We start from the raw sequence: 10,814 nt of genomic DNA, 5'->3' as shown, positions 1-10,814 counted from the left end.
TCCAAGGAGCAGCTGGTGGATTCGAACTGCCGACCTTTTGGTCAGCACCATGTAAATTGGTGGTTCTCCAACGTGACTGAATAATGCAATTACCTGGAGAGGATTAAATAATCCTGATGCCCAGTCCCATCCCCAGAGATTCTCATTTAATTTGTCTGGGGGCATGTTCAGCATCTGGATTTTTACAAGCTCCCCATGTGATTGTGAAGTGCAGCCAGCCTTGCAACCTACTGACCCTATTCGTAAGGTCTTGTAGCAAGACTTCTTCTTCTTAAAACGTATCTTTATCTTGTTGGTGCCTGTTTTTGTTTTATCTTCGCCCTCCTCCCCACACATGCCTGCAGATACTGGGGTGGTGAATTTCTCTCTGCAGTCAGACTAGAATGGCCCCCACGTGGACCTCATTAGGTGTCCTTGGCATATAAGGCAACCCTGGGCAAGGAAAGGATTCCCGCCCAAACACAGAGTGAGCAATGTTCATTCCCTGGTGTGTTCTTGGACCTGTTGTCTTGATTCATCTCACACTTCCTGTCTCCTGGTTGTGAAGAGATCTAGGAGACAACAAACTACCTCGTTTTTCTTATCTTCATGTTGGCACGTGACATAGTGAAGGCCCAAGTTCCCTGGGTAGGCACTATATCTCAGTTCTTTCTCTTGAGGGAGCACCCCTGGGTGGTGCAAAAGGTGGCTGGGTGTTTGAATTCACCTAGAGGCACCTTGGAAGAAAGGCCTAGCAATCTGTGCTAGCAACCTACTTCCCAAAAATCAGCCATTGAAAACCATATAGAGCACAGTTCTACTCTGACACACGTGGGGTCACCATAAGTCGGAATTGATTTCCATGGTAACCGTTTTATTTTATTTTGTTTTTACCCTCTTTATGCGCTACCTGTGAATTCCACCGCACCTCTCATCTGGCTTTGCAGCGCTCAAGCGCGCTTAAGGTCCACTTAAATAAGTTCAGGTTCCAAGGAAGTGAAGCCTGCACCACCAGAACCACTCCCCTCTTCTCTGCTCCGCTAGGTTTTCTTTTTTTTTTTAACCTTAAAGATATTTGCATTTCCAGATGGCAGCTCATCTCAGTCCAACCCTAGCAGCGAGAAAAAAAAAAGGCCCAGCGTCCGGCTGCAGAGTACTCCTCCCCTCCTGCCCTAGACCCCTCTTCTCAAGTCTAGGGCCGTTACAGGCCGGTGCCTCTAGAGCCCTCGCCCTCGCCCCGCCCTGCACCTGGCTGCGCAAACCCGCTCTCCACCCTAGTCGTCTTCACCCCACCCTTCTGGTGACTCAGAGCCCGGCCCCGCCCGAGGCGCAAATTTAACTCGAGTGTGGTGCTAGGCGCTGCTGCTTACAGCCTGTTGCGCCAGCCCGCTTCTTGCTGATGCCGCGTAGCCTCAAGGCTGGGTCCCTGTGCCCACGCGCCATGAGCCTAGCGCGGCGGATCGCCCCGGCAGTGCTGCATCTCCTCGGCGGGGTGACCCTGCTGCTGCTGTGCCCACCGGCCGTGCGGGGTGAGTTGGGGGCGGGCATCTAGGCGCGCTGGTTAATCCTTAGACCGTGTGGGAGGGGTTCCGTACGTCTCGGTGACGACGGAGAGGGTCTGGGGATTCAGGAGGTGAGGAATTTGGGCATCGGTAACTGTTCCTGTAATCCTCTACCTTTGAGGCTCAGGGCTCCTAGTGATACGACCCCTTGGGACAAGGAAGCGGATCTCCGCTGCTAATCAGCACTTGAGGATCTTACTGTGCAGGACCCCAGTTGGCTTGGCTTTAGGGGTGAGACGTGGAAGGTTGGGGAAACGCGCTGAGTTTGCGGAGCAGCCAAACACAAGAAAGTGGAAAGAGAGGGCTCGAATAGAGCCAATTTTCCTCAAATACCCAGTAGTCTCTCCTTTTAATGATGGGAGGCCAAATAGTTGACTACTCACGCCTCCAAGCACGGAGCCCATAGTACGCAACCCTCGGCGCTACAACCTTGGTTGCAGGTAGTCCTCTCGAGGTGTAATTTTTCTGTCTGCATGCCTAGGAATAGTATCTACGTGGACACTAGATAAATTCCACACTCCCCCTCCCCCCTTTTTTTAAATAATGAAGGGGAGGGATTTATCTGCTCTGGACTTGTTTTAGGCTTGAATCAATTGACAAGACATGAGGTCTAGCAAGCTCTTGGTGGGTCCATTCAGCCCTGGATGGAAATGTGATGTGTGCGTCAGAAGCCATCGTTGCCTGCCTCCTTCGTTTTGGGAAAGGAATGTTGCTATGAATTGAAAAGAGGTATTTCGTTCAGTTCTGCTTTTTCCTCCCTAGGTGACTGCGGCCCTCCCCCAGATATACCTAATGCCCACCTCCCTTTGGGAGGTCTTACAAGTTTCCCTGAAAAAGAGACAGTAACATACAAATGCAATGAAGGCTTTGTAAAAGTTCCTGGCAAGCCGGACTCCGTGGTCTGTCTTAACAACAAATGGTCAGAAGTTGCAGAATTTTGTAATCGTAAGTTCTTCCTTTCGTTTTAAAAGTTATGGGAATGGATGCATCTTGTTAAGTTTATTTTTATGCCTCTTCGGAGTGACTGGTAATTGATAGTTTTCTAGCATTATTAAGCCCCAGGGTACACCTTGTTGGCACCTCACATTCCAGCTAAATGAAGACATGACTTCCCGGAATAGGTCCTGCCTCATTAAGAGCGTTTTTACTGACACCGCACCTCCTGAACGGACTAACAGAGAAAATAAACAATAGGTATTGTTTAGGGAGTAAATTATATATAAATATATTTGGCAGTTATCTTGGGACATAGCAGAGGTGATCTGTTTTCTTAAATTTCATTTTGCAAAGTAGGACTTATCAAACACAACTCTGTGGTGGCATTTTAAAAAGCTCTATCTACCTCCGAACCTATTAATATATACATAGCCCCATGTTAGTGTTGAGATATACAAATAAAGAAAAGACTTGATCCCTGCCTTTTAACAACTTGAAACCAATGGAAGACACAGTAAGTAATGAAACTGCGACAAATATTTTTTGAAGTCAGGTGTGAAACAGTCTTTCACTTTTTATTAACTTTTTTTTTTTTTAATTTACCCGTGATAAAAGGCAGTAGGATGAAGTATCTAAGCTTTTGCACATGTATCGGGTTTTATGGTTTTCAACTCTTCCATATATATTACTTCACTGAAATCTCATGAGGTAAGCAGGGACTCTTGTCTCCACTTTACAGTAAACAGGCTCTCAGAAGTTCAGTAACTTCCTCAAGATCAGCTCCTGCATGGGGGAGCCAGGGTTTCAACGCGGGTCTTTTGACTAGAAATCCGATGCCCTTTTCACTATACCATGCCTTTCTAAATCCACTTTTGTTCAGCTTTTTACAGTTTGTAAATACTTTTAGGTACACTTGATCCTTATCCAGTCCTTGTCTTCATAGGGTTGTTGTGGGGATTAAGAGTTTATGTTTAAAAAAAATTTTGAAGTATTCAATAAATATTAGCTATTATTATTACTATTATTTTTGTTGTTCAGTACATTAGCCTTGGGGTCCGGAAATACTGGTTCTCGTCTATCCCTGTACCACACGGTACTGTATAGTTGCTTAGGGGAGGGCAGTAGGGGAACGAACATTTATAGAGTGACAGAATTATGCCAAGCAGTATATCTGGAATTTGGCTTGATTTTTACCTGAGAAATGGGGATTGTGACATCTACATACCCAATTGATTTCATAGGCCTCTAGTGACTAGGAAATGAAAGTATGTATGTGAATACTCTTGATACACTGTAGATGCCATAGCGATTCTAATATAGATAAATACCAAATATGCACAGATAAGTACAGAAAAAGAGGTGATTTAAGGACCAGGTAATTCAGCATAGATTATAAGATATGTTGTTGCTTTTTGTTGTTCTTCTTGTTACTACTTTTTAGGTAGCTGTGGTGTTCCAACCAGGCTACTCTTTGCGGTCCTCAAAAAGCCTTACAGCGAACAGAATTATTTCCCAGCGGGTTCCACTGTGGAATATGAGTGTCGTTTGGGTTACCAGAAAGACCAATCTCTATCTGGAAACGTAACTTGCCTGCAGAATTTCACATGGTCCAAGCCTGCTGAATTTTGTGAAAGTGAGTATGGTTTTAAAGAGTATCTTTGGGTGTTTGAGGGGAGTAATATCTCTTCCCTTGTTCATACTGGAACTCAATGTGCATGTGTTATTATTTAGAATGATACTTAAAAGAGCTATTAGAGTCATTTTATTTTAAATTAGGCAGATTTAAATGTTTGTTTGATGGGAATATTCATTCACTCACAGATTTCACATTTAATTAGTTTAAGGCTAGCTGGTGGCACAGTGGTCAGGTGCTCGGCTGCTAACCAGAAGGTCAGTGGTTCGAACTCACCAGCTGCTCCGACGGAGGAAGACGGAGCAATCTGCTCCCGTAGAGATTACAGCCTTGGAAATCCCATGGGGCAGTGCTACTCTGCCCTACGTGGTCACTACAAGTTGGAATCAACTCTACAGCAATGGGTTTGGTTTAAAATGAAATAAGTATATATTCTATAAACGTCGCTTTTTTGGAAAAAAAGGTGTAACGTTTCAAGGGGATGTCTGTCTTTCTGCGTGCCTAGCAGCAGTACCTATATGGACACTTGATAAATTACAAAATGAAGGCAGAATAGAGAAATCTAAGCATAAGAAATATCAGTGGTTCAGATAATTAACATGCATGTATGTGCCTTGTAATTTAATGAAAAGATAAATGTGTTTATATTCTCTTTTAGAAAAATTATGCTCTAATCCTGGAGAAATAAAAAATGGTCATGTCAATATAACAGCTGGCGTATTATTTGGCTCACTCATCTTCTTCTCATGTAACACAGGGTAAGTTGTGGCATACTAAACACTCTGTATTTAATATAGGAAAAACCCATTGGGATTTAACACGTAGCCAGTGTTTACGAGTTGGTAGGAACTAAAGGCACCCCGGTCCTCAAAGATCTGTCATCATGACCTCATCACAATTACACTGAGAAAAGTAAGACAGGAAAGAGAGATTTCTTATACCACCAAACCTTCTAAATTCTTAACTTCCAATGCATACATGATTCAATATAAAATTTCAAATGTTGAGTAATTAGCAAAGGAAAAAATTTAACGAGAGATTGGTTGACAATGCTTGCAGAAATTATGACCTTTAAGAGTTAAACATGAAATCAATGTTTAAGTTTACTAAAGAATGAATTTGCATATAGATTTTTCTGTATATCAACTGTTATAAAATGTCCTGGGTTAAAAACATTTATTCCTAGTGCACTAATAATCGTTCTAACCTAAAGTGTTTTCTAAGTTCTCTGAGTCAGGAAAGAAGCTCACTTACTAAATATCAGCAGTGTCTCAGATGCTGCTGAAAACTTTGCATTCATTTTCTCTTTCAGTATCTGCAAACTGAGTTGTGCTATTCTATTCTCTCTCTCTATGTCCCTGTTTTTTTTATAAAATGAATATATCTGTATCATTTGTCTCCTGTACTACACACAGAATTTTGAGTTATTAATAAAGAAGCTGGAGAAAGCTTTGCACCCTTTAAGTATAAGTCGATTCTGTTATTCTCTTAGGGTTGTATTGATCTTTCAGAACTCAGCTATATAAAAATGCAAGCATCTGTATCATACAAATGTGTTTTGAAACACTTTCATGAAAAATGTTTTAACATGTGCCCAATACAAACAAAAATGTTTTACATGTTGTATGCTTTTTATCCTTTGGATGCCACCTTTTTAAATTTATTTTCCTTTTAACTACCGTGTAAGCATTTATCACCTATCGTTTGGTTTCCCTCCACTGGTGTAGGAAATATTTTAGGATGATGTTCTGAAGAGATCGAGGGAAGACAAATATGTGCAAATGAAACCTTTTTTTTTTTTTTCTCTTTTTCTCCCCCTGTTGCTTTAGGTACAAATTAGTTGGTGCGACTTTTAGTTTCTGCTCCCTTGTGGGAGACGGTGTTGGGTGGAGTGCCCCGCTGCCAGAGTGCCAGGGTAAGACTAAGTAACGTAAGCTCTCAGGTTGTGGAGCTAAATAGTGAAAGACAAATTACTTTCTGCTTATTTAGAATTATCCACAGTATATATTGTAGTCTCCTCACCTTTCAACATGACTGTTTTAGCTGATTTTAAGGCCATTTTTAGGGAAGCCCCATCATTTATTAGCTGCAATGATAAATCATCAAGCCTTTCTGAGCTATAGAACCTAAACTATAGAATAAGGATTAAAAACAAACTTACTTTTATATTGTATGGTATTGATCATTTATTATCTAGCCACTACTTTTAATAGTCAAGTAAGATATATATGGTATTTTTGTTCACAATTTTATGGGTGAAATACTATGGATCAGTGGGTTTATAGGACTGGATTCTATATCCCATAACAAGAGGTAAGCGAAGGCATTTAATCCAGGTCTCTTGACTTCACACCCATCGTGTTCTCTAAGACCAGTGTTGCCTACATGCCTCCTTTTACGATGATAATGATTACCTGAGATAATTATTTAAAAGTGTTTTAAAGTGTGATATATTTTTTCATTAGAGGAATAATGTCATATAATAAAGAAGAAATACGGTTTCTGCACTTGAGTATCTTACCTTCTCACAGGGAGAAGGGACACAGAAGTAATATCATAAATGCATGTATCGAGCCAAAGTTATGTCCATTAGATACATGTCTCATAAAAATGGAGAATAACATATACACAGCATTGTTAAAATGCATGCTTTATTTCTGCTGTACTTCTCTCTTTCTACAGCTAACTTACACTTCTACAAGTGACTACGGGAAACCCTGTTGTCACAGTCATTGCTAAGTTGAAGTTTTGGCTGTTATTAGTAGCAGAAACTAGGGTAGATATAGTGTAATTAACAAGCATTTATTGATTCTCTATGGTAGGAAATGTGTGGAATCAGCTGATAGGAAACAAAGGAGGCCCTTGCAATCAAGGATTTTATTCCTATCACACCTACCTTGTGCACCAACCCCCCGCCTTCTATAGCTACTTCTCCTTTGTCTTGTCATTATTAGTATTTTAAAATTGTCGTCATCACTACCACCACCACCTTTCCCATTGCCACCACCCGGCAAGGGATGTTGTAAATAGTCCTAAAGACAAGCAGCAGGCTGGAGCCAGACCTTATCTTATTCTACCACAGGCCACGTGTCACAGAGTCCGGATAAGGAGTCTCCCAGTCTGAAGTCAGTATTTTCACAAGCACACGCTGTCCCGAATTTCACAGAAATGTGGATGCCAAGGATCCATTTTAGCGTAGAAGAGCTTTTGCATCGCAAAGCCACATTTTCTTTGCACTTGCCCATGGTTAGACCCAGTCCTACTCCCTGTCATGGTGAATGTCCTGATGTTCATATTTTCCTCTGACTCGTTTATCTCTCCAACTCAGCAACCACTGACCTCTGCACCCCGCAAGACAGAATCCACACTTTTCACGCAACCTCAGTGTCTTCAACTATCCCTATGAAGTCCCGCTTCCTTTGTTGTTGCTGTTAGGTGCCATCAAGTCAATCACGACTCTTAGTGACCCCATGTAGACAATAAATTCTTAACAATTAGCTGCTTCAGTGTGCAGCTCTGGCCTGCAGACACACTGGGGGTGCACTGAAGTCCATGCATGTTAACTCATGTTGGAGACAGGAAGAACAGTGGACACATTCAGGAATTATCTTTAGTTATACATCAAACAGGGGTAATACTTGTTCACCTCTGAATTAAGCCTCACTGTTGGAACTGGCCTGTCAGGAAGTCTGTTTCCGTATTTCTTGGCCAGTGTTTTCTTATTTAAATGTGATTCTGTGACTGTTGGTACCTGCTAACCTGGAATTCATCCTTGCCACATATTGGCTGTCATCCCAGACCCTTCTCTTTACCTTAGACTCCCCCCACCCTAATCCCCCCATCTAATCACTAGATCATTTTACTTTACCTTCTTAATATAGTTCCCAAACCTGGGTTTTGCCCTTCATCTCTATGACCTCTAATATAGTTCTCATCCCTCATCTGTACTATTGTAATCAGGGCCAGGCCTAATATTTTCAAGGCCCAAGGCAAGAGTATAAATGGAGGTCCCTGGCCTAAAACCCACCTCCACTCAGATAGCCCCCTCCTTTCCACACCGTGAGGGGCCCCTCACTGGTACGTTTCAGTGGACCAGCTTGCACATCCAAGCCACATCCACCATGACCCTTATCCCCACTCTGTTGTCCTTTGGACCTGTAGGTGTGCACTTCACCAGTGTAAACCACCCTCATGAGTGTAGATGAGGGGAAGGGACCCTGTCAGGCCCTAGAAGGGGTGTGTTGTTGTTGTTGTTAGTTGCTGCCAAGTAGATTCTGACGCATGGCAACACCATATGTCCAGAGTAGAACTGCTCCATAAGGTTTTCAAGGCTGTGACCTTTCAGAAGCAGATCGCTAGACCTGTTTTCTGAGGTGACTCTGAGGTGTCAGAACTGCCAGCCTTTCAGCTAGTCGTCAAGCGCCTAACAGTTTCCACCACCCAGGTAACCCAGAAGGGGTATACCAAACCCAAAAACCAAACCCATTGCCATTGAGCTGATTCCACTGGTGATGATTGCAATAGCCTCCTGCCTCCATTCTTGCTCTCCATTAATGTTTCATCCATACTCTCCCCAGAGTGATCTATCTGAAATATAATTGCAGTTTGCCTCTTTCCATCTTAAATCTTATTAGTGTCTTCCCATCACTTATAAAGTCCAAACTCCTTAGTAAAATGTCCAGGCTAGTCATGGTCTACCTGTCTCTCCATGTTCATGTCTTGCCCTCATACTTTATGCTTTACCAACACAAAGTGCTTGTAGTTTTCCATGTATCTTATGCTCCTTCTTGTGCCCACATCATTCCTTATGCTGCTCCCTCTGCTCAGAATGTCCTTCAGATATTTCTTTTCTTGGCTGTATTTTCCTCATCAAAAGTCTGCTTTAGTGTAGTCCTTCCAGAAGATTTCCCTGGCTCCCCAGGATGGATTAACTATCTTTCCTCTCTCTTTCCACACCACTGTGCATACTTCTATCATACTCCTCACCAGTTTGTGCTAGAATGCTCTCTTTGACTCTTTTCCTCACCAGATTTTAAGACATAGGAACTATATTCAGTTTGCACTTCTGCTTATGAACAATTCTGGGTGTGTATTAGGTGCTCACAAAATGTTTGAACTGAACTGATGGTGATGTGCGTAGTAACCGTACACCCTAACCTGGTGTAAAGCAGATTAGCTTGTTCTTGCTCCTTGCTTTTATCCATGACCCAGGAGTAATTTATAAATTCGCTTGTATTCTCTGGGTACTTATGTGCATTTGGTGTAATATAATTTGACGTATATATGTGATTACATTGCTTTCCTGCTAAAAAACAAAACAAAGCAACTTCACAGCTCTAGAGAATGTGGAACCATTGAATCTTTTTATCAGGGTAACTGCCAAGGAGATCCTCTATTTACAAGATAACGAGAACAGTTCCACTGATATTTATTTTACAAATTGGGCTCCTCAATAAAATTTGCTTTGAATATAAGACTCTGTGAGTCAATATATGCTTAAAATTTTTTACTCTAGAGTAAAAATATTTACTTTAATACTGACATTCAAGATCCTCTGCTCTATTAAAAATGATTAATTCGTATCACCCAATTATGCCACCTGAGTTCCCAACTCTTTTCATTTGGCATTATTCCCCCTGGAATGAAGAGAAATGCCTTTTTCACTGCACTATCTTAGAAGAAAGGAGTCCTACTGGTGCAAAGATTAAGTGGTAGGCTGCTAACTGAAAGGTTGGTGGTTCGTACCCACCCAACTGCTGTGCAGGAGAAAGACCTGATGACCTGCTTCTGTAAAGATTATAGCCATGAAAACCCTATGGGGCAGTTATACTCTGTCACACTGGGTGGTTGTGAGTCAGAATTGACTCAATGGCACCTAACAAACAACAATAATGACGTACAAAAAGGGTATATCTAAGTTTAAACTCAAGTTCCTGTTACTCTCTAAAGTCTTCTCTGACTGCCCTGCTATATGTAACGTGTAAATGTTATTGTAAATATATGCTTAATCTTATTATTTCTATAAATTGGCCTCATGTTCCACAGCTTCTTACATTCCAAACTCTAAACCCTTAGTACTTAGTAGGCATTTATAAGCATCCCTGGTTGGTAATGCTAAATTTAAAAATATGGTGTATATATATATTTTTTTAAATGAAGTCTTCAACATGGTTTAGTCTTGCTTATTTGTAAAATATCTTGCCAGTTTTATTTATTTAAAAGGTATTGGAATACTTTTTTTTAAGAAATATTTTGTCCAGAACCACCAAAAATTAACAATGGAAAAATTCGAGAGGAACAGCACAATTATGTATATGGACAATCTGTAACGTATGAATGTACTGAAGGCTTCACCCTGATGGGAGAGAGCTCTGTTCAGTGTATTGTGAAAGATGACCAAGGAGCATGGAGTGGTCTACCACCTAACTGCAAAGGTAATCAATTTGCATATTTATATTTTTGCTTTATTTTTTTCTTGATGAGCTGAGATTTTTATCCTCAAGTGTAAATATGGGCTGCAGAGATTCTGTGAACTTCCAGAGAATGAATGTAAAATGTTGTACATAAAAATATTTGCATTTTTCTGGGGGTACTATTTTTTTTATCAGATTCTCTGAAGGGTTTATGACTTCCAAAAAGGAAGAACCACTGATGTGGAGAACATGTGCTAATATATAAACATATATATATATATATATATATAC

At 41.3% G+C, this 10,814-nt stretch overlaps 1 protein-coding gene across 3 annotated transcripts in view; it reads left to right on the top strand.

The window, feature by feature from the left end:
- The first annotated feature begins 1,339 nt into the window (after positions 1–1,339).
- The window catches only part of CD55 (CD55 molecule (Cromer blood group)), a 41,404-nt gene continuing 31,929 nt past the window's right edge, over positions 1,340–10,814 (top strand). For 2 of the 3 annotated variants that reach the window (XM_023730295.1, XM_023730294.1), the window contains exons 1-6: positions 1,341–1,508; positions 2,304–2,486; positions 3,919–4,110; positions 4,769–4,868; positions 5,940–6,025; positions 10,356–10,544. In XM_023730295.1, coding sequence (XP_023586063.1) covers positions 1,379–1,508; positions 2,304–2,486; positions 3,919–4,110; positions 4,769–4,868; positions 5,940–6,025; positions 10,356–10,544 — 880 coding nt within the window. In that variant the 5' untranslated portion in view covers positions 1,341–1,378. Of the gene's footprint in view, positions 1,509–2,303; positions 2,487–3,918; positions 4,111–4,768; positions 4,869–5,939; positions 6,026–10,355; positions 10,545–10,814 lie in introns of all 3 variants that reach the window. The other variant, XM_023730296.1, reaches the window with a different exon arrangement.

The sequence above is a fragment of the Trichechus manatus genome, unplaced genomic scaffold, assembly GCF_000243295.1.
Source record: "Trichechus manatus latirostris isolate Lorelei unplaced genomic scaffold, TriManLat1.0 scaffold00035, whole genome shotgun sequence".
In the NCBI taxonomy this organism is placed as follows: domain Eukaryota; kingdom Metazoa; phylum Chordata; class Mammalia; order Sirenia; family Trichechidae; genus Trichechus; species Trichechus manatus.
The sequence above is the reverse complement of the archived record's forward strand: the minus strand, read 5'-3'. Positions and strand labels throughout refer to the sequence as shown.